The 26,931-nt window shown below is 35.9% G+C and overlaps 1 protein-coding gene across 5 annotated transcripts; it reads left to right on the plus strand.

The window, feature by feature from the left end:
• On the plus strand, nt 1-26,792 carry CCP110 (centriolar coiled-coil protein 110). 5 transcript variants are annotated; one of them, XM_007104084.4, is made up of 17 exons: nt 2-156; nt 1,015-1,080; nt 1,998-2,143; nt 4,549-4,704; nt 7,697-7,825; nt 10,491-12,141; nt 14,146-14,276; nt 15,117-15,294; nt 16,057-16,196; nt 16,439-16,555; nt 16,897-16,998; nt 17,186-17,302; nt 20,562-20,635; nt 21,189-21,251; nt 21,927-21,986; nt 22,472-22,557; nt 24,914-26,791. In XM_007104084.4, exons 4-17 carry the CDS (start codon nt 4,564-4,566, stop codon nt 24,964-24,966), a joined length of 3,042 nt encoding a protein of 1,013 aa, XP_007104146.1. In that variant the 5' UTR covers nt 2-156; nt 1,015-1,080; nt 1,998-2,143; nt 4,549-4,563; the 3' UTR covers nt 24,967-26,791. The 5 variants fall into 5 exon arrangements, with proteins under 5 accessions (XP_023979209.1, XP_007104146.1, XP_023979207.1 ...); XM_024123441.3 differs by lacking the exon at nt 1,015-1,080 and having other exon boundaries at nt 1-156; nt 14,149-14,276; nt 24,914-26,792; XM_024123439.3 differs by lacking the exon at nt 1,015-1,080.
• The last annotated feature ends 139 nt before the right edge of the window (nt 26,793-26,931 follow it).

A 26,931-nucleotide genomic window follows, 5' to 3' on the forward strand; every position in this document is an offset into this window, starting at 1 on the left:
GCCCGCGTTGCCGCCTGAGCATCGTAATATGGCGGGGAGGAGGAGGAGGAGGCGGCGGTGGATGGAGCTGCTCTCAGTCAGTACCAATTGAGCAGTTTGTTTCCTGCCAAGGCCCGGGGCGAAGGGAGGAAAGCTGCCGCGGCCGTGGGAGAACAGGTGTGTGCGTGAGAGGGGCCTTGACTCAGCGGGTCCGGCTGCGAGGCCGCAGGGCGGGCGGAATTGGCGCGCTGAGTATCTGAGGGCGGGCTCTGCACGGAACCCGAGCGAAGGTGCCGGGCTTTTGGGCCTCGAGCCTCTGGAAAGGCTCCGGGTGGGCAGAGGCGGGTATCCCGGGGCCCGGCCGCACCGGGCGCGGAGGTGATGCTCAGATGCTGGCACTGTCTGGTGGGTGTTCGGGATGGAGCCTTATCAGAGGAGTTGGGGGAGGTGGGCTTGGGGCGCTAGGGTGAGGGCAGAGGGTCTCCAGTAAATAAACTCGGGCCAGACCCGAGGAATCACCTCCTGTTGATAAAAGTGGTTGGGCCGTTTTTTTTTTTTTCTGGCGAGGGGAGCGTCCCCAGGGTGTGCACTGGCCATTTCTGAACGGCAGTTACCACCAAGCAAAGACCCTAGGAGCGCTGTTTACTCTGCCTTTGCGATTCTCTGGGGGCAGAAGCATGAAGAAAAAAAGGAAATTCTCTTTATTACCCATGATGCTACTGGGTGGTTCCCACCCTTTGCTTCTATCTGGTTATAATCCCAGTTCCCTATCCCCCAGTTTAGGCAAATGGCAGGCGCCTAGAGATTGATTTAATGGGGAGGGGTCTGGACACAGCAAAATGAGGAAGCTGTTGTCCCCCTTTCCACGTTTTTAAGTTAAATTGAATCTTACCAGGAACCAAGTACTGTCGCTACCCTCCAGGAGTTCATAAACTAGTGAAAAAAATCATAGTCATCATCCTCTTAGAAATAAAAGTCGCTCCCATTTATTGATGCTTTCTGCATATCTTACAGTATACTAATGAATCCTCACAGAATCTCTTTGAGACAGATACTCTTGATTATCCCTGTTTTACAAATGAGGAAACTGAGACAGAGATGGTAAGTGAATTGCCAAGAGCATACAGCTAGTGTGTGTGCCTGAATAAGAACCTTCCCCTTTATTGCCTCTATAGGAAGTTTGTTTTTAGGATGACTGATGGGTAAACAACCAGCTAACAACTGAAAACAAGGCAAGATGCGTTCTGCGTTAATTTTACCATTCCCTTCAGTGACATTTCTGATAGAGCCCTGGTGAGGAGTAGGTAGCAGAATCATGAGTCTATGGGGTTTGCAAAGAGGCTCATATGGAGAAGGATCATCGTCTAAATGGAGAAGACAGGGCATGTCTGAACTTGGTGCAGCCAACAAATTATTTTTTTTTATTATTATTATTTTTATATTTTGCGGTACGCGGGCCTCTCACTGTTGTGGCCTCTCCCGTTGCGGAGCACAGGCTCCGGACGCGCAGGCTCAGCGGCCATGGCTCGCGGGCCCAGCGCTCCGCGGCATGGGGGGTCCTCCCCGACCGGGGCACGAACCCGTGTTCCCTGCATCGGCAGGCGGACTCCCAACCACTGCGCCACCAGGGAAGCCCCTAGCCAACAAATTATTAATTCAAGTGGACCAGTAATGCCTGCTGGTAAAGTATGGGGCAGCAGATTTGTGGTTGGAGTGGCCTTGTAGTCAAGGCTCCCTTAAAATAAAACCCTGCTGACAGAGGTAATTGTGGCGTGAGAAGCGAAGTGCCCTCTTGCTTAATCATATAAGATACAGACGCTCGCTTTTTAAATGGTTGCCTTTGTGGTTTAGAGGTACCAGTTTCTCTGAGAAAAGGGTCATCTATGAAACAGTCATTCTCAAAATTCCATTCTTCCTTGCTAGCTTCTTTGCTGTGTAGTCCACTGTCTTCTTTTTTCTGGTTTACGTTATTGTTTGAGCTAATTATCCTAATTTATTTATTCAATATTTTTATGAAGTGCCTACTGTGTACAGACACTGTCCTATGTAATGGGGATTCAGTGGTGAGCAAGACTGAGAAGGTACCTGTGCTTATGGAGCTTACATTTTGGTGGAGGAAGAAAGGCAAAAACCAAGGAAATAAACAAGATAATTTCAGATAGTGGTAAGTGCTATGAAAATTGGGAAACAGCAGGGTAGTGTGATAGTGAATGACGCAGGGTTAATTTAGTTGGGATAATAAGAGACGGCCTCAGAAGAAGAGACCTCCAAGCTGAGACTAAAGGGTGAGAATGATCCAGTCATGCTCTAGGGTCACTTGGTAATTTCCATAATCATCATATTAGACTTGTATTTGGATGTTTAATACCTTATAGGCTATAAGTTATGCTGTAATAATATATTGCTGTATGTCTGCAATATGTATGACAAACATATACTGTTTAAGGGATGTGAATTTAACTTTCTGAAGCAATGAGGCATATTTTTTATATGATGTTGTTGAAAGAAATATAAAACTTTTGCCATAAAGATATTTTATTTCCTTAAATTTCCCAGACCTTCCGTGCTTTGCTTGTGTGTCCATTGGAAGTATATTACATTAATTGTATGAGTAATCTGTTTTGGTTTCTTGTAATGCTGAATGCATGGGTTGTGTTAAAAAATCTTTTGAAGTATTTTAGTAGAAATGGGGTTGTTCGAATTTCTCTTATATCTTAGCTTATGCCTATTTTGATTGTTAAGATATCATAATGTGGGTTGAAATCTAGATTAAAAAAGGAGGGCTTGCTATGGTTATCATGCAGTTAAAGTATTATGTTTTGTTTTTTACTTTTGCTTGTCTTATGAATATAAGTTTGCAAAATAATCTCATTAACACTCTAGAGAACCATTTCTTTGAAATTAAACTCTCAGTTTGCATAAATAAATGTAGAAATAATTAGAATTGATGGGATGGTAGGAAGAAATCTTGCTATTAATAAGACTACCAGTTGGTCAAAAGTAGCAATATATCTTTTTTCATAATCTAATCATAATTTTGAATATGATTTTTCTTCATTTCTAACTGTGATATTATTTGTCCCTGATACGTTAGCGTACTAAATTTTTAAGTACCTTGAGGCTTAGGGCAGTATCGTATTGTATCTTATTTCATGTTTGCATATCCCACGTCATGAATTGAATTTCCCTTCCCTCTCTCTTTTTTTCTTTGTTAATTAATTGTTTTAAAATGAACACTTAAAGAAGCATTATTGTATTAGTTTTTCTGTTTTCACAGATCATATCGTTGTTGGTTATGTGTCCAGTGATAGCTCTCTTTTCCTCTCCCTTTCCCTTGTTTATTTAAAGGAAACAATGCCAGACATAATGCTATGGAAACAGGCAGTCAAATATTTAACACTTGCTAGATGAATGAATTTCGTATCTAACCCTTCCTTTTACCTTGTATTTTCATAGCCACCATCACAGTTTCCCAGAAATTGTGAAATTACTGGACTGATTATTTTAAGTGGTTTGGTGATGGTTCCACTTTTTAACAGTAAAGTAGAATTAATATGAGAGCCAGTAGATTCTGTTTTCCACTTCCAACTGATATGGTCAGTTATCATGGAGTCAAATTATATTCTTAAGATATGCAAGTAATAGACTTTGGACTCCATGATAGAAAAAAGAACTTTTAAAAGTAAATACCAGTTTTTATTTAACTAGCCCTTTTGTCTTTTTTTTTGGCTACAAAAGCATTCCTACCTTTGTATTATTTAGGTTTTTTTTAAAAATAAATAAACCGTGGTACACATTTTTGTACTTAGATTTCTTTCTTATTTTATGTATTTATTTATTTATTTATTTTGGCTGCGTTGGGTCTTTGTTGCCGCGTGCAGGCTTTTTCTAGCTGGGGCGAGCGGGGGCTACCCTTCGTTGCAGTGCGCGGGCTTTTCATTGTGGTGGCTTCCTCTTCTGGCAGAGCACGGGCTCTAGGCACGCAGGCTTCAGTAGTTGTGGCATGCGGGCTCAGTAGTTGTGGCTTGCGGGCTCTAGGACACAGGCTCAGTAGTTGTGGCGTACGGGCTTAGTTGATCCGCGGCATGTGGGATCTTCCCGGACCAGGGCTTGAACCCATGTCCCCTGCATTGGCAGACGGATTCTTAATCACTACGCCACCAGGGAAGTCCTATTTAGTTTTCCTTGTGATGTGTAGATAAGTCCTCCTGAAGAAAAGATAATATTATGTTTTACAACTGAAGTTAGTTAGGGTGTATAGAACTTTGTTTCCTTTCAGAAGGTTTCATTGCTGAGTTCTTAGTACTTTTCTAAACTAATCACATTTAAAGATTGATTATGTACAAATCTTAATAAATATTTAGTATATGAAGCAAGGCTTGACTGGGCAGGGTCTTGAGGTGCTTTCCTATACCCAAGAATTAGCTCCTGATCAGTGAAACAATTCTGGGTAAGCCAGTTCTAGGAATTGTGAATTCTAGGAATATTTCAGTGCCCTACAAATTTGCCAGATAAATTAAGATCTATTTTTGTCAGCACATTAAAAATGGCTTTTTTTCTTTCTTGTAGTGTGATTGTGGGAAGATGGAAGAGTATGAGAAGTTCTGTGAGAAAATTCTTGCCAGAATCCAAGAAGCATCACTATCCACAGAGAGCTTTCTACCTGTCCAGCCTGAAAGCATCTCACTTATTCGCTTCCATGGAGTGGCTGCGCTTTCTCCACTGGTAAATGTTTTTGATTTTAAATAATCCTTTTTTCTATAGTGAACCACTAAGGTAGTTTACAGAAAAACAAAAGAAAGGCTGGCTTATAAATATCAAAAAGATGCCTGACCCTTTTCATAAGTAAAGAAATGCAAATGAGTTAGCGTTTGGTTTTTTGTTTGTTTGTTTGTTTTTTGCTTTTTTTTAAACATATTTGATTGGCAAAGATCTGATAGGACCTAGTATTTCTTAGCTTGTGGGGAGGAGGCACTTAAAATGCACTTTTGCTGAGAGAATCGGTTGATTTTATTTTTTGATGAGCAGTTTGGTAGTGTATATCAGAATTTAAAAGGGTATATAACCTTTGACTCAGCAATTCCATTTGGGGGACTATCTTACAATTATACTCATCCATGTGCCTGAAGAAGTATGTGTAAGGTTATAGGAGCATTGTTTAAAAGAGCAAAAGATTGATGAACAACCTAAATGTCCATCAGTACTGGACTAGTTTAACTAACTGGTCCACTTTATAGACTCTCATTAAAATGAGCAGTAGATCTTAATGTGTGGGCATGGAAGGATCTTCACAATCTACTGTAAATCACTCGACACAGCATGCTGTCAGAGGCAGTATAGAGTAGTAGTTAAAAACCTGGTTCTGGATCCTTCTGGCCTGGATTCAGGTTATTGCTCTGCCACTTACCTGCTGTGTGAACTTACAGGTCCATTTTCTTTATCTGTTAAATGAGGATAAAAAATAGTGCCTACCTCATTGGGCTGTTTTGAGGAAAACGAACTAATACATTTAAAATGCTTAGAACACTACCTAGATCATAGTAGGTACTCAATATATGCTAACTATTTGGGTTTTTAAAGAAGACTGTTATCTTCTTTCTCTGGGGAGGAGTGAGGGAATATCGGATGAGAGGGAAGACACACTTTTCATCGTGTTTCCCTTTGATACTGATTGAATATTTTATAAATGTATGTGACGTTATTCCAAATCAGAAAACTAATATTATTGAAAGAGAGTTTTAAATTTACTTCTTTTTTGTATAGCAGGATTTAAAAGGTCAATATTTTCTGCCAACTTTTTGTAATGAAATTTTCAACCATACAGAAAAGTTGAAAGGATAGTTCAGTGTCTACCCACATATTTACCATTTAGATTTAACAATTTTTAACATTTTTGCCGTCTTCGCTTTATTGTGTTATTTGCTTTATTTAAAACTTTTTTTGTTTTATTGCTGAGCCATTTGAAAATTACAGATATATGACACCTCTCCCCTAAGTATTTTGGTATACAGTTTCTAAAAATAAGGATACTCTCCTACATAAAACTCCAATATCATATTACACTTTACGAAAATTAATAATTTTAATAGCATCTAATATTCTGTTTATATTCAAATTTCTCTATTGTGCTCAAAATGTCTTCTATAACTTTTTTGTCTTGTCTGGATCCAGTCAGAGTTCACAAATAGCATTCACTTGTTATTTTTTTTAATGTCTTTGATACAGAACAGTTCCTTAATTTCTTTAAAAAATTGTTTTTTATGATAGTGAATTTTTAAAGAGATCTTACAGAATGCCTTATATTTTGGATTGGTCTAATTGTTTCCTCATGGTGACATTTAACTTACCCTCTAGTACCTGTAGTTCCTATAAACTGGAAATTAGCCTAATAGTTTGGTTAGAGTCAGGTTAAACATTTTTAGCAAGAATTCTTTGGAGATGATGCCATGTACTTCATATTAAATTAAATCAGAAGTTACATAATGTGTTGTTGTTTGTCTATTAGTAATGTGTAGTTTGAACACTTGCTTCTACAGTGGTGACTGCCATATGACTCTAAAGGTATACATTTTCTTTTCTCTTTTTGATTAGCAAGTAAACTGTGGAATGATTCTTTGGTACCATGCAAATAAGAAAAGATTTTAAAACATTTTTATCAGCTACTTGATGACATATTGCTTGATTAGTTTAATATAGGCCAAAATGACTGGGCCTTGTTGTTTAGGGTCTACGACCTCATCAGTTACTTATTTATAAGCAAAATCTAATGCTTATGGACCTTAATCCATGTTTTTAGGTTGTTTTTGATAGTCAAATACTGCAACTTAGAAATAATTTTTTACGACTGTTTTCTATTTGCATAAATCTAAAATAAGTCTTGACTCCTTAACATAGTGACTAAACTTCCCAGGACTTAATAATAAAGACTTAAATCCAGTATAAAAAAATAATGCTTGGAAGCCTTCAATTTTTTCAGTGCATTACATTTTTATTGGAGGTTACAGTGAAGTGGAACCAAATATGTGTTCTGCTTTTGTAGGCAGATAAAACATTATCTGTTTCTTTTATCATTAAACCTTTGGACATTTTCTTGAGGTATCAAAGAGGTGAAATGTATACTGATTAAAGGATTAGAAACTAAAGAATCTAACTGAACCAGTGAAGTAAGACATTACCAAATGAAAATCTCAACAATAGCCAAAAGGGTTAATTTTGTCTTTCATTTCAGAGCATTTGATAAGTGAACAGTTTTTTTTCTTTCAATTTTTTTTTTTTCAATTGAGAATAATTACTTACAGTAAAATGCACAGATCTTAAGTGTTAAAGTTCCTTGAGTGCTGGGGACTTCCCTGGTGGCCTAGTGGTTAAGACTCTGTGCTCCCAATTCAGGGGACATGGGTTCAATCCCTGGTCAGGGAACTAAGATCCCATATGCCACACAGTGCGACCAAAAAAAAAAAAAGCAAAAAAAGCAGTCCCATGAGTTCTGATATATGACATCCATTTATAACTCACACCCACACAACATTTTCATCACCACAGAAAAGTTTCATATGCTCCATCCCAGTCATCACCCCCAACCACTGTTCAGATTGCTTTCACTATAGATAGTTTTACCTGTTGCACACATTTTTAATCATTCTGGTTCAAAACTACCTGATTTTATGATATTTTTTACATTTATGAGAAATAATTACATATTTATGATGTTTTTCAGCTTAATATTGAGAAAAGAAAGGAAATGCAACAAGAAAAGCAGAAAGCACTTGATGTAGAAGCAAGAAAGCAGGTTAACAGGAAGAGAGCTTTACTGACACGTGTCCAGGAGATTCTTGAAAATGTTCAGGTGTGTAATTTAAGCTCTCTTAAATTATAATTAAGAAATCATGAGTTAAGCATTGATAATTTTTCAGAAATAAATTTGCCTTAGTAGTTAATTACCAATATACTGTTAAGCTTGAGAAGCTCCATAATTTGTGATATTCCATTTCAGTTACTCCAAAGAAAATTCACTTGCTTGTTAGTGGTGCTCAGTACTTGAATCAGAGGGTACTTAGACAATGGACCCGTACACTGAGTATAATTGCTTGTTGTCTGTGTCTTATGACTCTAAAGACATTGAATTCTCAGTGACAAAATGATAGAATTGGCCATTGTAGTTTACCTCTGAACTATTCAGACTATTGACTCAATGACCTTATTCTCATTCTCTGCTAAAGTAAATAACTGTCCCCAATTTCTTTTCTGGTGAAAATTCTGCTCTTAGATACACAAATGCAATTTAGATTAGATAATAGAATTGCCTAGATGCATCTTAGATACAAATTGAAACTATTTAAACAACACATCTATACCTTTGTAATGATTTTTATTTAATTTAAATTTGTATAAACAATGTGTTTTAAGGTCTGGATCATTTCATACTAAAAACAGTGAATTAGATAAAACAAATAATTTCTGCCTTATATAACCCTGTTTCGCTGGTTACATCTTTTAATTTTTTTTATAATCTTAGGGGTTTGTGGTTTGTGTAATTCATACTAGATGATTTATGTACAATGACCCTTAGGATATTTCCCACTAACTACTACCTTCATTTCTCTGTGGGTAGTAGATTTTAATTTGTAAAGTATAATTACTGCTCATATTGAGTTAAAAAATGTAGTGAGTAGCACAATAAAGGTGGGATTTTTATTTATTAGATATTTCCTATTATTGGAACAAAAATGGCATATCATCCTTGGTCCACTGAGAGAATATATCAAATATACTACTAATGAGTTTATTGTTGAGTTTAAAGACTTTCTCTGCTTAATAGAACGTGTACAATGTTGAACTATAGAGTAATGAATTAATTATGCAGATAGAGAAATTTTATATAATACAAATAGATTTCTAAGGTCTGTTTTACCTGTAAAACCTATGATTCTATGATAGATTTTGTTGTTGTTGTTATTTAAATTGTCTAACCAAAGGCTTTTTTAGTGATGTACAAAAAGCATGGCTGCTGAATATCACAAATATGAAATGTTTAGCTATTTTGAGGAAATAATTTATTTTACTTAAACCTGCGAACATGTGTCATGAGTATGTGTCCCTTTTGTTTTATTTCGATTGTGAGCTTGTGACCAAGTAGATCTTGTTGTACTGTTTATTGCGTAGTACCTGGAAATCATTACATGTCTTGGGATTTGTAAGGTAAAATAGGAGTGCCATATTGCCTAAGAAAAAAAACACATACAAAACAACCTAAAAATCTTTTAAAATTCAGGATTCTGGAGTGTATTCATATGATAATATGATAATGATTTCTGCCAGTTTCATATATGCTTGTATAATGTTTAGAATACATCCTAGTTCACTTTTTGTTGTTTTGCAAAGTTGAATTATTTAGATACAAAATGTAATTTTATTGTTTTCTGTTGGATCTTTTGTGTATACAATTGTTTTCATCTTTATTAAATTTTTAACTTACTTTGCTTGTTCAAAAACTCATTAACAGGTTGCTGTTTTAAATGATCATCCAGTTAATCAAATTGAAATTTGCCTTAATGAATCAGGTTTTAAGTTGAAGTTTTTCTTATTTTTTAAGTATTAAGCTAGATGGCTGACCTTTCATTTACCACAAATTTGTCTCATCATATAGAAGGATTTTAGTTAAAATTTGGAGTAAGCGTATGGGAGGCAGGAGTCTTGGTACTGAATTATTTTTTTTGCTTAATCAGTGTCCTGAGCAAGTTAGTCCTTGTTAAAGAGGAATCATCTATGTAAGAAATTTAATTACTTGCTATTTATCTTACACATTGTTATCCCTAGATGATAGTTCTCATAGGAGGAGCAGTTGGTGATGTTAATAACATATAACCAGAAGAAAGTTGAGGAAAATGCTTCTATTCCAAGATTAAATTGCACATGAGTATATGAATATATATGTGTGTGTGTATATATGCACATATGTTCATATTTGTATCAGATTAGTGACTCTTTTTCTTTTCTTTCTTTCTTTCTTTATTTTTGGCCGCACCTGGCGGCATGTGGGATCTTAGTTCCCTGACCAGGGACTGAACCCGCGCCCCCTGCAGTGGAAGTGCGGAGTCTTAACCACTGGACCGTGAGGGAATTCTCTTTTAATCTCTTAATAAATAGGCCGGGATGACCAGTAGATGCTTTTTATAGTAGTTTGAGCTCCATGTGATATAGAATACCATAGAAAAGGTCATCTGAGTTTTTATTTGTGTTTTCCAATATTAGAACTCTGAATCTTCAGTTTCAGTTTCACTTTAGAAAACAATGAAATCAAAGGCTTTTTGTGTAGTGAGGAAATATTACTTTTTATTTCTTAAATTTATTTTTATTTGTTTATTTATTTTTTGGCTGAGCCACACGGCATGTGAGATTAGTTCCCTGAGCAGGGATCGAACCTGTGCCCCCTGCAGTGGAAGTACGGAATCCTAACCAATGGACCACCAGGGAATTCCTGGAAATAATAATTTTTAAATTTCCTTTTTCAGGTTAGAAAAGCACCTAATGCCTGTGATTTTGATCAGTGGGAGACTGAAACAGTTTACTCTAATTCAGAAGTCAGAAACTTGAATGTTCCTGCTACACTTCCAAATATCTTGCCAAGCCCTACTGAACACTCTACCTTAGCAAAGTTTGAAAAGATAACTGGAATTTTGCCATTGAATACTGAGGACCAATTTAAATCTAATGGGATAGACTTAGCTAGGGACTCAGAAGAATTCAGTTATCTGAAGCAATGTGATAGTTCAAATATTAGCCACACAGAAAACAAAGCTTCTCTAAAGACCTCCTCAACAGCTGCACAAGAGCCACTTATTTCTGGTGATCTCTTTCCAACAAATGAAGAACAAGATCCATCACTTTTGGGGGGAGTTACTCCCGATCCCTACATAATGAGTCTTCAGAAGCTGATGAAAAAGTCAAAGGAATATATAGAAAGAGAGCAATCTAGACACAGTCTGAGAAGTAGTGCAAAGAGGAATGTTAATGAGAGTTATTTAGACAAAGAAAATGATGCTGTTAAAGTGACTGACTGTGAAAAGGAGAAGGCCCAGTTGATGGGCAAGCACTGTGGTTCAGTTATTCCTGACAAACCAAGCCTTAATAAATCAAATGTTCTTCTCCAAGGTGCTTCCACTCAAGCAAGCAGCGTGAATACATCCATTTTAGGTAGCTTTTCTAAAGTGGACATACCTATACCAACTGGCCATTCCACTGTTTTAGAGCCTGATTCTGATTTTAAAGGCATTCCCACTTTTGTTACTGAAAATAATGTTATCAAAAGTCTTACTGGTTCATATGCCAAATTACCTAGCCCAGAGCCAAGCCTAAGTCCTAAAATGCATCGAAGGTGTTCTAGGCCATCATCAGCATGTCATATACTTATAAATAACCCAATAAATGCTTGTGAATTAAGTCCTAAAGGAAAAGAACAGGCAGTGGACTTAGTTGTTCAAGAAACTGATGAAAAAACAAATGTACCTGAAACTGTGCCAGAGTTACCAATTGATTTAGCAGGAGTTTGTTCAAGCAAGGTTTATGTCAGTAAAAATACATCTGAAGCCATACAGGAAATGGTTTTAGGTAAATCAAATCAGGTATGTCAATCTTCAGGAAGTCAATTAGAAAATAAAGTTATTCATGGACTTGCTATCGTGGAAGGTCAGTTAACATCTGATGGGAGAGGACCACACAAAATGGACAGTACATGTACTGCAGTGGAAAGATTGCATGAGCCATATGCCACCAGTCAATGTATAGTGAATCAAAACTTTGGAACTGTGAGTGGACTCAAGTCAGCCAATGTGTTAGAGAAAAACTCCTGCAATTTCCAAATGGGACTGAATAAGTCTTATGACGTAAAAAACCCATCTCCTTTACTGATGCAAAACCAGAATACCAGACAGCATATGGACACCCCTACAGCGTCCTGTGGAAATGAACAATTTTTGGATAACAGTTTTGAGAAAGTTAAACGGAGACTTGATTTAGATATTGATAATTTGCAAAAAGAAAACTGGCCTTATGTCATAACAACTGGAATAGCTGAACAGGAAAGGCAACATTTGCCAGAAAAAAGATACTCTAAGGGGTCTGTCTACATCAACAAGAATAAAATATTAGAAAGTAGTTCCAAAGGTAAGAAAGCTTCGAAGTGTTTAATATTTGCCAAGCAGGTGGCATCTCTATTTAATACCTTTAATTGACAATTAATAATTGTCAGAATAATAATAATTGCAGAATAATTATAATTGTCTTCATCTGTTCATTTATCAGAGAGCATCACTAGCTACAGTTTAATGCCATTTGATAGGCTTTCTTAAAGGATTTTCCTATTTAAATTATGAATCTTTCACAATCCACTTGGTATTATAGAGAATATTGTTAATGACTGGAGGAAAAAGTTCTTGCATGAAACATCACTCATACTTTTAATCCAGTATATTGCTGTGATGTCTTCCTTTTGGACTGTGGTTTCTAATATTTTCATCAGTTTGCCCTTTCATTTGTAATGAGATCTTCATGTAGTTGGCCCTTTAGTAAACACTTTAACACTAAATTATTAGAGAAGATATCACAAATAAGGCTCTGTGAGTAGTGTTTCAAGAGTGTTGTCTTTATTAATGAAATTATTTCAAATTTCTTTTTGTTGCATCTAGTGTTATATTAACAGTAACTTGTTAAAACATGTCTTCTTTATTACTCCTTACTTTGTTGTCATGGCTCATAATTCTTCATTACTGATGTGGAAGACATATAAATCAAGTAAATTAAGTTTTTAGACGCAGGCATTTCAACTCTAATGTGATATGTATCCTCCTGAAAAAAACTTCATATTCTGTAAAATTGCACACTAAAAGTAACAAGGTTTATAGGAAAAATAGGGTTGGGTTGGGGCAGACTACATAACACCTGTGTGACTTTATTATAAGCACTCTAATAAAAACAGTTGATATCTGAGGAGCCAGCTTGGCTTCTCCAAGTAGATGACATAGCAGGCTAGAAGCTGTCTCGGTGAATACCAAAAGTACACAGACTGACCAAGTGGCAGTCCTGGGCAGTGCTTTCACAAGAGGAAGGCCAGTGCGTGTGAGATGAGGCCAGGCATGGAGGCAGCGGCTTGCTATCAGAGTGGGCAAGGGCGGCAGTGCATTGTGCCGAGAGCTGCCCATAGCTTGGCTGCCTGCCTCGGGCACACCTCCCAGAGAGGGATCCCCTGGACAGGCACTCATTTGTAAAGTTTTTAAGGTAGAGCTGAATGGACTCCAGTTGTTGGCTGAGTGGTTGAGTGGAGGGCCTTTTTCCTTTCTTGCTGAACGTTACAATTCAACTGCTTTTCCAGCGCCCCCCCGCCTATAAAAAAATTGCACGTGAACAACTGCAAATTGTTGTAGCTGAATAAAGTGTATTTAGGAACAAATTATCAGAATACCATGGCAGGTAGGACAAATATAATGTGCTTATCTTTAATGAAAATCATTGACTGTGTATTTGGAAAGAAGGATTCTTTGAATTTAGTTGAATTATAATGGATTCCTAAATATGTGCTACATCTGTGTAATACTTGATATTTCAACATTTCAAAGTGTCACGCTACTTTCTATTCAGTAAGTTGCATAGTCATACTGATTTAATAATTTTTTTAGTTAGTAATTAAAATATCTAGAATTTTAATATCCAGTCTTTTTTGGAGCCTCAAGCTGAGTAGCTTTACACTGTCAAAGCAACGTTTATTTTAAAAAAGTAAAACAAAGCAAAAGTAGAAGCTACAATACCAGAGACCCTGGAGAAGGACAAGAGTGAAGAAAATAAATGGGGGTGAGATGCACATGAGAACCACATTGTGAAGTTAATTGGAGTAAGGAGAATTGGACGGAACATATAGTCTTGGCTTCATCAGTTCAGATCATGATGGGATCTGTCGAACGAGTGGGTTAGGGTGATGAGATACAGACCTTTAGTAGCATGAAATGAGAGGAGGGCAAAAGAGAATGTGATTCAAAGTGGGGACCTGGCTATATCTTGATTGTTCTAGGTCAGATCCAGGAATGCTCTCTGGTCAGAAGTGTAATTTAAATTGATGTTATAAAACATCAGATATTACTGAATTTTCTAAATTTGAGGGGACATGTTTCTTTTCAGAAGGCGAGGAGATATTAAAAAGCAAGATGTTAGCTTTCGAAGAAATGCGGAAGAGACTAGAAGAGCAGCACGCCCAGCAGTTATCACTACTCATAGCTGAGCAGGAAAGGGAACAGGAGAGGCTGCAAAAGGTGAGGAATTAAAATGTAGGGATATAGGGCTGGTGAGTGGAGTTTTGGTCATGTATAGGATACTTATAATTGTTACCCTTGTATATCTTAATCTAAGGTGGTCATTGATTTTCATACATGGAGAGTATTTATTTTTTTGGATTAAAAAAAAAGTGACTTTGGAATTATCAATTTTTTTTAACATCTTTATTGGAGTATAATTGCTTTACAATGGTGTGTTAGTTTCTGCTTTATAACAAAGTGAATCAGCTATACATATACACATATCCCCATATCTCTTCCCTCTTGCGTCTCCCTCCCTCCCACCCTCCCTATCCCACCCCTCTAGTTGGTCACAAAGCACTGAGCTGATCTCCCTGTGCTATGCGGCTGCTTCCCACTAGCTATTGGTTTTACATTTGGTAGTGTATATATGTCCATGCCACTCTCTCACTTTGTCCCAGCTTACCCTTCCCCCTACCCGTGTCATGGAGAGTATTTTTATTGCCAAAATGTGAGTTAAAATATTTTGATCCTTATCTAAAAATAAATGCATAATTTATCAAAAGGATACTTAATTGAATCCTTGATTCAAAATTTGTAATATTTTTAAAAGGCATTTTGTAAGTAGATGCTGAAATATGCATTCTGTAAGAGAATATCATAAGAGGAAGGACACTTGTTTTAAGATTATCACATTTTAAAATCAATTAAATAAATTGTCAATTTTATTTGAGGGAGGAGAACCTGAAATAAATAATAATTTGCTGATAATCATACATACTTTTAGCTGAGCCTAAAATACTATTTGGAGATGTAATTAAAAGAGCTACCATATTATAATAAACTGTTAATCTACAGGAAATAGAAGAACGGGAGAAAATGTTAAAAGAGAAGAAGATGATTACAGCGGAAGCCTCTGCATTGGACATTAGCAATGCTGTGGACTTAGAATGGAGAAAGATAAGTGACTCTGGTTTACTAGAAACAATGCTGTCTCAAGTGGACTCACTCCATACTTCAAATTCAAATAGTTCTGGTAAATATTAAAAAAAAAATCCTTTTCCATTTGAAAAAATTATCCTATAGTAAGATATTTTATTTGGTACACTTTAAAATTGTACCTCCTTTCTGTAAGTCATTCCACATCCAACCCACTGCTATTTGCCAGCTGCTTAGAAACTGGTGAAAAATGAAATGATAGCAGCAGATCAAAGGCCAGTGAGCAGGTTCATGAGAAAAGCCACCTTAGCAAGGAACCTATCAGGAAATTTGACTCAGAGCCTGGTCTTTGTTCACTCAAGTAGCAGGTGATATACTTCAAGTGATAACACAGTTTGCTATCTCCTGAGTGATCTTGAATTACATCTAATTACCCAGTCCCAATAAGAGCTTATCTTCACATCTTCAATTATCCTGAGATGCTGTTTGTGTTGAAAAGATCCATCTGGTGCATAAGCTTAAAGTCCATAAATATTTTAAGTCTGCTGTGGATCAGTTTCAGTGTTGTTATTCTTTTTTTTTTTTTGTGGTACGTGGGCCTCTCCCATTGCGGAGCACAGTCTCCAGACGTGCAGGCTCAGCGGCCATGGCTCACGGGGCCAGCCGCTCTGCGGCATGTGGGATCCTCCCGGACCGGGACACGAACCCATGTCCCCTGCATCGGCAGGCGGACTCTCAACCACTGCGCCACCAGGGAAGCCCCAGAGTTGTTATTCTTAATGAATGTCATGTTTATTTGGATGTTCTGTGTATTCTAATTATTTGACATCAAGTATAATACTTTATGTATATTCTCAAGGTTTCACAAGTTCTGCCCTACAACACAGCTTTGGTTCTGCAAGTGAAGTACCATTCTACCTCTGGGGATCATCAACTAGTGGCTTGACCAAACTCTCAGTAACAAGACCTTTTGGAAGGGCCAAAACTAAATGGTCTCAGGTGGGCAAACTTAAAGATATATGCATGCATGTCTGTCTATATCTTTTCTAAAGAGCTATGTTATCTTAGGTTGTACAAATGAGGCATAAATATTTTGCAATACATCAAAAGCTTAGCTTTTATTAAACTACACAGAGTAAACACGTATAGAAGAATTTAGTTCATTGTAATAGATTAAGAAAAATAATCTTGAGTATAATGCTCAGATTATTAAAATGTTGTGTCTATCTTATTTCTTCTAGGTTTTCAGTGCAGAAGTACAAGCAAAATTTAACAAAGTAACTGCAGTAGCAAAAGGATTTCTAACTCGTAGGCTCATGCAGACAGATAAGCTGAAACAACTTCAACAAACTGTAAAAGTAAGAGGATTGTGTAAATTGTATTACATTTCTGTCTCAGTTTCTATCAGTGTTGTGACAGCTGAGTTGACAAATTAGTTCAGAACTTAGGCAGATCAAACATTTTTTAGTCACATAATATAGGCTGTTTTAGAAATTGATTAATCTCATTCAGATAATTTTTAAAAATATGTAAATGAAGTAGTTTGTGCCTTTTTTTGTCTCACTTTAAAGTGAGTGCTGTTTGACTTCTGATGTAATAGTTTTGTGTTCTTCATTTCATTTTGACTGAGAAAAAGAACAAAAGGAAACTCCAGTGATCATGAAATCTTTCTAGAAAAATGAAGGAGCATTTCTTTCAGGATACTATGGAATTCATAAGAAGTTTTCAGTTGGAAGCACCATTAAAGAGAGGTGTTGTTTCAGCACAAGATGCTTCTCTCCAGGAAAGAGTGTTAGCTCAGGTAATGCATGTATCCTCAAGGCTCTTAGGAAATGGAAATGTTTTATTTCTCTGCCTTCACTGAACCATTGAAAGTAGGTTTCAATGAAAACTTTAACCTTTTTCTCTAAATAAGAGCATACGTAATACTACTGACCTCTAACCTCATCTTTTTAAATGGGTATAATATTTTCTTCTTTTGAACTTAGTTGCGAGCTGCCCTGTATGGTATTCATGACATATTCTTTGTAATGGATGCAGCTGAAAGAATGTCTATTCTACATCATGATCGAGAAGTTCGCAAAGAGAAAATGCTCAGGCAAATGGTATGTTACATGACTTTTAAACTAGTGAGTGAAAAAAACCCTCTATTTCTTTTACACTCACAAATTTTTTCTGTTACCAAATGTGTGGGTTTTCTCCCCACACCAGATCTCTGACACCAGCTGGGTGTCCTACAATTCAATTCAGTTCTGATACCATCTACCTGGAGTTAGTAGCAGATCCTACATGTTAATGAGGCAGTCTTATGAGACTGCCCCCACTTCAGATGCCAATCTCATTAAATAATCTTTAGGAAAAAACAGGAAAGAATTTTTGTACTTGTTTAGATACATATTCATTATACATGTTAATTCAAGGGTTAAGTATATTTTATTAATAATTATGTTGCTTCTGACCAACTGGCTATGAAGTGGGGTTCCCATGACTCCCTCCTCGGGTTTGAAAATTTTTCTAGAATGGTTCACAGAACTCAGGGAAACATTTGCTTACATTTAATGGTTTATTATATAATAAAGGATACAGTAACAGATACAGATGAACAGCCAGACAGAGAGATGCACAGGGCGAGGTGTGGAAGGGTCCTGAGAGCAGGAGCTTCTGTCCTGTGGAGGGTGTGTGCCACCTTCCCAGCATGTGGATGTGTATTTTAGGGTTTTTATGGAGGCTTCATCACGTAGGCATGATTGATTATTGACTCAATCTCTAGCCTCTGTCCTGTCCCCAGAGGATAGGGGGTGAGGCTTAAAGTTTCAAGGTTGTAATCGTGCTTGGTCTTTCTGGTGACTAGCCCTCATTCAGAGCCCAGCAAAGGTTGTCTTATTGGAACAAAAGATACTTTGGGGAATTTCCCTGGCTGTCCAGTGGTTAAGGCTCGGTGCTTTCACTGTCGGGGCCCGGGTTCAAAAAAATTACTTCTATCACCTGGGAAATTTCAAGGGATTTAGGAGCTCAGTGTCAGGAACCGAAGTCAAAGATCAAACATTAGAACAAAAGATGCTCCTATCACTCAGGAGATTTGATTAAAAGGGTTTTAGGAGCTTTGTGTCAGGAACTGGGGTCAAAGACCAAATATTAATAGGAACCAGAGGCAGATCAGTCGATTGATTGATCTATCTATAATTACTTCACATTGAGGTTCTTCTGGGTTTGGCATAATTGATACTAAATATCATTCTTTTTTTTTTTTTTTTTTTTTTGGCGGTACATGGGCCTTTCACTGTTGTGGCCTCTCCCGTTGCGGAGCACAGGCTCCGGACGCGCAGGCTCGGCGGCCATGGCTCATGGGCCTAGCTGCTCCGTGGCATGTGGGATCCTCCCAGACCGGGGCACGAACCCACATCCCCTGCATCGGCAGGCGGACTCTCAACCCCTGCGCCACCAGGGAAGCCCCTAAATATCATTCTTTATTGACTTTAGCACCCATCCTACAATTCTTTTTTTTTTAATATTTATTTATTTAATTTTGGCTGAGTTGGGTCTTCATTGCTATGCACAGGCTTTCTCTAGTTGCCGTGAGCGGGGGCTACTCTTTGTTGTAGTGCACGGGCTTCTCATTGCGGGGCTTCTCTTGTTGCGGAGCACAGGCTCTAGGCGTGCGGGCTTCAGTACTTGTGGCTCGCCGGCTCCAGAGCACAGGCTCAGCAGTTGCGGCGCACAGGCCTAGTTGCTCCGTGGCACATGGGATCCTCCCGGACCAGGGCCCAAACCCGCGTCCCCTGCATTGGCAGGCTGACTCCCAACCACTGCGCCACCAGGGAAGCCCCCAACCTACAATTCTTAAAACAGGTAGTTTCCAGGATTACCAATAATATTTAAATCTGTAGACAAATTTAAAAGAAATTGGCAAGAATTACATACTGTTTTTGTGATTAGATTTTTGAGTGAAGTGTTGAATATTACTTGGATGACTCATAAAAAACTGTCCGCTGCTCCTGATTGAATTTCCTTGAAACTGTCATGTACATTTTACCTCTTTTGGAAATCAGAGTTAGAAAAGAGGCTCCAAATTAATTTGAAATACAGTTGATCCTTGAACAACGTGGAGGCTTAGGGGTGGCCCACAGTCAGAAATCTCAGTATAACTTCTGACTCCCCAGCAACTTAACTAATAGTCTACTGTTGACCAGAAGTCTTACCAATAACATAAACAGTCAATTAACACATATTTTGTATGTTATATGTATTATATACTGTATCCTTAAAATAAGTTAGAGAAAAGAAAATATTAAGGAAATCATAAAGAAAATACATTTATAGTACTGTACTGTATTTATCAGTACCATAATTTATGTTGTCTGTTTATAAGATGAATCATATCTGTTAAGTACCTACATCAATATTGTCTTATATGATACAAAACACTGTAGATGTTATATGTGTTACTAACATGAGACATCAAAAATGAAAAGATAAAAAAAATGAAAATGTGAAAAACAAGTTCACATTTATTTAGAGGTATAACAATTCATGCATTGATAATGAGGAAGCAGCAATATGTTTGATTTATGGGAACCTAGTGTAATCAATATGATTGCTTCACAGTAGCCTAGCCTGTACACTAAGGAATAAATTGTTATAATCATGGCATACAGTGTTGTCATATTCATAATACAGTATTGGAAACAGTGTTACATTTAAAAAAAACCACACGTACCTGTGATGATAGGCTGTAGTTGAGAGAGAAAAGAGGGAGAGGGAGGCAGAGAGAGAGAGAAAGAGCGAGAGGCCTGCATACTGTATGGTAATGTAACTCTTTGAAAGCAGGTCTAAAACAGTAAGAAAACTAACACATTAATTTTATATTGAATATCACTCACCTTATGCTTATGTAAGGATAGACTAGTATATACATATATTTTATGCATTCATGACATAAATTTTTTTTTTTCATATTTCTAGGTTATGTGGTTCATCTGTGAGTTTTTTAAAGTTGTCATAAATCTCCAAAAAAATTTCCATTATATTTGTTGAAAAAAAATCTGCATGTAAGTCACCTGTGCAGTTCAAATCTGTGTTGTTCAAGAGTCAACTGTATATCAGAGTGTTGGAGACCTGTGGTTTGAATCAATGATCTTAGTGTGGTTGGCAAAAGAAAAACAAGCCAAATTTATACTATTTCATTGGGAAAAATAATTTTAATTCTTTAATTAAAAAATTAGACTGCTTCAATTGTAAAGACTAAGTTTAAGTTCAAAATGCCAGTAAGAGAAGCTTTTCCATGCAATTTGAGATCATCCAATACTATACTTTAGTGGTATTACTGGTACCGCTAGAGCTTCATGTTACTTTTGTATTTTAAAGGATAAAATGAAAAGTCCACGAGTGGCTCTTTCAGCTGCAACACAGAAGTCTCTTGATAGGAAGAAGTACATGAAGTAAGTTTTTTTCATGTCTTGTCATATTCTAATTTAATTATTATCAAGCCAATTAATTTTAAGCAACTGTTGGTTTGTATATTCAAATTAGAAATAAAGGATTGTTAACTCTTCTGCAGCTGAGGTGATAGAAATCCCTTTATATAAATAGTTTTATTAAAATCATGTGGTAAAACCTGATTTTATTTTTAGATAAATGTATTAACTAATAAATCTGTCAACGTTCAACTTGTGTAATTGATAGCTAATCAAGTAATCTTAAAAATACTTAATCCTTATATTCAGTGTTAATTTTATATCTTTTAAATATATTCTTTTTCAAATATCCTAAAGACTTCATAGCAGGAAAAACTTAATGCAAATAATATTCTGAAACTATCAAAACTCTTCTTTCTTGAAATTTGTCTTTAGTATGCTTATTACAGGTCTTTCAGTAGTGCGCCAACTTTGAAATGATGATTTGTTTCTGTCATCCTGTACCACATTTGTAATCATGTGTTTTCCCCCTTTCTAAATACATTGTTTGTGTGTCCTTATTTTTATATTGTGTTAGAGCTGCAGAAATGGGAATGCCAAATAAGAAATTTCTGGTTAAGCAAAATCCTTCTGAAACAAGGTGAGAAAAATCACTTAGTCTCAGTAAGAGGCTATTTTTTAACTTTCAAGGAAAAGAAAATCTTATAAATCCCAAGCTTGTTTTTTGTTGGCTTTGTTCTACTTTACATAAGTAAATCTCTCCCTGTTGGGGTGGAGGGTCACAGAGTCAGAATCCATAGTAACACCTGGTCATATACGTGGTTATGTGCCAGACCAGATGTTCCTGGAGCTTTCTGTAGGACATGCTATCTCTGATGGAAATTTGAGCCCCATATGTCCTGAGTTCAGTCTGCAGTCCAAGGGATCTTTGATACTTACTTAAAAACCTTAGAAAGCTAGCTTTATGTTTCTGACGTGTTTTCTGTTCTTACAAGAGTGATGTTTTGTTTCTCAGATGTTTGAAAGGAAAAATTCCTTCTGTAAAGTACATAAATAAATTATCTGAAAGCACAAGGATTAATACTTGTGTTAGACATCTCTTTCCTGATTAAAAAAAACCGAGGTTTGTTCTCTTGGTGAGCAAATAAGCACCATATTAATACACTTTAATCAATTTGTTTTGCATTGTGATAATGTATAGGCCAAATCGTTGCATCGTTGACTCCTGCCTCACTGTTTTTCATCTGTTGAAAGAAAGTGGGGGAAAAACTGAATTTATCCTATTGAATTAATTTTTTATTTACCTTGTCAACAGAGTCCTACAGCCAAATCAAGGACAGAATGCACCTGTTCATAGGCTACTGAGTAGACAAGGGTAAGAATTCAACACACATGGGTATTTTAAAATATTCAAATCAAGGTTAGCTTTGAGAGGGATTAGCTTTTTATATAAAGGATAACTTTTCAAATGTGATCTTTTTATAGTATTAGGAAGAGCTTTTTAACGTTTTGTTCAAAGATAACCCTTTGATGTACTGTTGTGTATTATATTTTAATTATCATCTTATGTTGGCGTGTTTTTACTTTTCATTTCACACCATTTTGCTCATTAAATAATGTAAACATCCACATAGTAAGTTCAACATCACCAAAGTGTTTCTCCAACAAAGCATAAGTCATGGTTATAGTCTCCTGACGAAGGGAAAGGTATAGTTTCTTTACTGTGCGCATGCATGAGACTTGATTCTTTTCAAGCTTATTTGTGCTTTGAACGGTTGATGCAGTATGGTTGCTTTTTTTGAATGTTGAACATTTAGAACTTAACGCAAGTGACTTAATAACTTTTTTATATTCAATTAGAACCCCTAAGACATCAGTGAAGGGGGTTGTGCAAAATAGACAGAAGTCTTCACAGAGCAGAGTGCCTAACAGAGCGCCTGTTTCAGGTGTGTAGCAAACGAATTCCTGAAACCCATTCAATAGAAAGACGTGCACAAGCTGCCCCATGACCCAGGCCATACCAGCGGGATAGAGTGTCTTTCCTTGCCACCATAATTTTGGCATATTCACTGTCATTCCTACTAGTGATCATTTGTATTAGTATTTTGCGGCAGTCAGGAGATCTTAGTGAAACTGTGGTTCCAATCTTGATTTCTGTAAATTCCATGGAGACACTATGTATTTTTTAATCTGAAAACTTTGTAGAATTATACATGCTTAACTCAGAAAAGTTTTTATAAATGAGTAAAATATAATGATCTGATGTCTAAATCTGTGCATGTCTGTTCAGCTTTGCGGAAGTGTATCACCCAGGAATATTTGTATCTGCACATAAGGGGAAGAATTTCTCTCTGACCACAAGGTCACATGTGAATATGCCAAATGGGAGGGGGTGATGTCTTAATCTTTTGCTCAGTAAGAAGCTTGAGCTAAATTTCTGTTTATGTTCATTATTTGAGAATTATTTAAGGGCTAAGCCAAAAAGTGTATTTTAAAATCCTATTTATGGTGGCAAAAAGACAAATTCATTGTTGAGCTAATGCAAAACCCTTAAGCTAATGTTTTAATATTTTTTAGGTGTCTTTGTTAAGACACTATGATAACTCACCAAAAATTATGTGATCCATTAAAAATACTTTCAAAATGCTTTGCTTTAACCAAACTGCTTTCTACACATTTAAAAGAAACCTAATCACCAGGCAATTAAAATTAAATCTTTAATCAATTCTAGTCTTCTCATTAATACACCATTAGTCATATTTTAGAGCTTTTATTACTAAGTAATTTTCTCCGAATTAGGAGGGAATAAGCAACGTAAATTTTTTCATGTTATTCACATAAGTTCAAAGAGGGAACAAGATATTGATCACAACTTTGAATTGATTGCTCACCTTTTGCATGTATATATAGTGAGTTTAATTCATAATGTTGAATATATAGAGGATAATTTAAAAGGTCATCTTTTGGAATTCACTGTGAGTGACAGTCAATGGAGTTGTTTTAAAGGGGATTACAGAGCTGAAAATCCTGCTTATTCCAGAGGTAGAATCAGCTGGTTTGAAAGATAACCATTTGGAAGAACTCAGACCAAACATCAGACCTGTTGCTTATGAAGTTACATGGAATTTTAAGACATTTTTAATTTTTTCTCATGTTAGTGTTATATATTGTAATAAATCCTAGCTAGTTGGCAAATCATTGAGGAATTAGTATTGTTTTGCCTAATGTTGTCTATTGCCAGAGTGACTACTCTCCATATTCTTTTCTCATGCATTTCATCTCCACTATTTGTCAGTTGTGAATCTATAAGTAAAATAGCAACTACTGTTTGTATTCAGTAATACGCAACAGTATAAAGGATGAATAGGAAGTCATTGCAGTTAATGTGTACAATGAAGTTTAGTATTTAGAACTATTGTGGTTTAATTGCATTGCAACATAATTATTAATAAAAATGTACTTAACCCTTAATTTACATGTATAATTAATATGTATCTAAACAAGTACAAAAATTCTTTCCTATTTTTTCTTAAAGATTTATTTATACGTGAGTGCATTTTTAGACAATTGAAAAAGACTAAAGAATTTTATCCTTTAACATAAACTGAAAATTTGACTTATGACTGACTAAAATTCTACTATGAATCTCAACACAGGGATCCATAGTTGCTTTTGAAAAGATTATTCTTTCCTCCTTAAATTTTTAATGGCCTGGATTATGTTTCAAACAAATTTGAAATTATGCTTTGACCTACATGGAGGACAAACCTTTTATTAAGCATTTTATAGAAAACTCATTTTTATGTTGATAGACTATCATACTCGTAGACTGAAGTACAATTCGAAGGCGTTAAAGTTTGCTGCAAAGCAATTAAAGTTGTTTATAGTTTTTAGAAACTAAATTGCAGTCTCTGATCTCATATATGTTTTAAAACGTTCATTTGATGTCTTGTGCTTGACTTAAGAGTTTATAGTGAAATTCAGAAACTGCTAATTAAAGCAGAGTAGGAGGTAGTAATGCAAAATGGTTAAGTAAAACAATGAAACAGGTAGAATTGGGTTCTCAGCGTTGCTACTTCTAGTTCTGTTACTAATACAGGTGACTTACTCTCCTATGTCTCAGTTTTATTATTGTTAAAATAGTAGTAACAATTTTGACCTTGTGATTATTTTACATAAGGATTAAATATAATAATGTGTTTTGCTTAGCTCAGTGCTTGGTACATAGTGAGCACTCATTAAATGGTTTCATTACAGAAAAACTAACATTGAGAAATAATAATAGTTTTGCTCTATTTTTAGGAGTATATGCAGGAAAAATCCAAAGAAAGCAGCCAAATGTTGCGACAACTTAAGAAGACAACATTCATTGGGATAAAAAAGGGGGGAAGGGTTAGGATCCATATTATTTTCCCTGCTCACGACTTTTTATTTAACTCTGGACTCTGTTTACACAGGCAAAGTGATGTCAAAGGGCTGAAAAATCATCTGGATATTTTGGTCAGTCTGGCTAATCCCATCCTCCCCCCACCAAATTTTCCTCTTAATACCAGTTTCGGGTGAAGACAAATTAGTGTTTAGTAATTGGCTCATTTCTGTCCTTAACCTGCACAAACATAAGTTTGTTTTATTACTCAGGTGTCTGCCGAGAACCTTTTTGTAAACTTAAAGGACATTTGCATTTATTTCTATAAAATATTGAAAAGGTGTGATAACTTATAAATAAGTTCTGAAATATAAATTTCATTAATCTCTGCACACTGATTGCTGAATTTGATAAACTAGATACTGTTCTGTTTGAGGGGAAATTATTGCAGAAGAATGTTTTTCCCCGGTTTTGTAACTTTGAAAACTCTGATTAATCTCTCATATTCTTGGACTTACTGTATAACCACATAGGATAGAACACTTGCCTGTTGATTGTGGTCCACCTAAAATTCACCACAGGAGTAGCTGGGCATCACCATTTTGGTCACAGGTATACATTCCTCTCAACAACTAGTTGTCTCACAGAAATGTTAGGCTTAATGTATGTTAATAATGTATGTTACCCTAGTACTATTAGAAACATTTCTATTAAATTATAAAATCTTTCTGTGGAGGGTATAACAAATTTGGGGAAGATAGCACAATCTTCTTAAATGTAGTAGCACTTAGGAATGAATGCATTATTACATCTATTTCTTTAAAGTAGAATAACATGTTGCATGCAGTTACATTTTCTATTTAGTCTGTTTATTTCTTCATAGCCTGCTTTTTTTAGCATGCTGGATTTAGGAGAGAATAAAGGGCTATACAATATGATGATTTTCAAATGGGATAATAATACTGTCTAGTTGAAAGTCTGCATTACATAAGAGGCACTAATGTTTAAGGTTTTTCATCACTTACACAATCATTTAAAATATAAACCAAAAAATGTTACCAAGGGAACATGATTTTATGAAAAAGAATGACACTGTTCATTTATCATGCCGTCTCCAAAAGGGCTTTGTGCTTCTCACATAAAAATTGGGAACATTTATGTGTACATTTAATCTTTCTAACTTAAATTTTAAAAAGATACTGGTATTTTGAAAATGCAGACTCTATATTCTTAATATTCTCTTAAGAATGTCGAGATAAAGATTGTTTTCTTCGATTTTCCGTTCCATTTAAAATTTAACTTTTACGTCCAGCTGTAGACAGAAAATAGTAATCTACTCTGGGTGTAAACTTGATTTTCTTTATTGAGATGTATCATTTATTTAATGAGTGAATCAGAAAATTAGAAATAGAACACAGTCAAAAATGTCTGCGTTACCAATTTATATCTGTGGGCAAAGTGTATCAAAATTATCTTAATATGATAAATTGTGCTTTATCATTCTGAAAACTCAGGATACAGCTTACTCAGATCTTGTGGGTCTTTCCAGTATGAAAGATAGATGCTAAAAGTTTTGTGTACAGTAATGCAAATTGGCTACAACAAATAGTATGTTTCAGAGATAAAACTAGTTTTAGATTAAGGATGCAAAACTTGAGTGTTTTTTTTAAGGATAAAAGCTTGTGTGTTTTACAAATTTTTTAACGTTCACAGCTTTGTCTCATAAAAGTGCCAGACATTGTTTTGTGCTTTTAATGGATTTTTATTTATATATATTATTTTTGTTATTTTTTCTTTGAGTGGAATGTCCATGAATGTAAATTATATTTATTTTTATACTTTAATTTTAATTTTCACTAGTTTTGCTTCTAGGCAAAAGGCAAAATAAACTTTTCATCTTAAAAGAAATCTCATTTGATCTTTTTTATTTACCAAAGAAAGGACTTTTGAAAAG

This window comes from Physeter macrocephalus, chromosome 14, assembly GCF_002837175.3.
Source record: "Physeter macrocephalus isolate SW-GA chromosome 14, ASM283717v5, whole genome shotgun sequence".
Classification (NCBI taxonomy): Eukaryota; Metazoa; Chordata; class Mammalia; order Artiodactyla; family Physeteridae; genus Physeter; species Physeter macrocephalus.

Bases quoted from the DNA above. Each gene is read 5' to 3' on its own strand.
- CCP110 (XM_007104084.4), top strand. From the start codon at position 4,564: ATGGAAGAGTATGAGAAGTTCTGTGAGAAAATTCTTGCCAGAATCCAA. The intron at 7,826-10,490 runs GTGTGTAATTTA...TTCCTTTTTCAG, and splicing joins AGATTCTTGAAAATGTTCAG to GTTAGAAAAGCACCTAATGC. The intron at 20,636-21,188 runs GTAAGTTTTTTT...ATATTGTGTTAG, and splicing joins GATAGGAAGAAGTACATGAA to AGCTGCAGAAATGGGAATGC.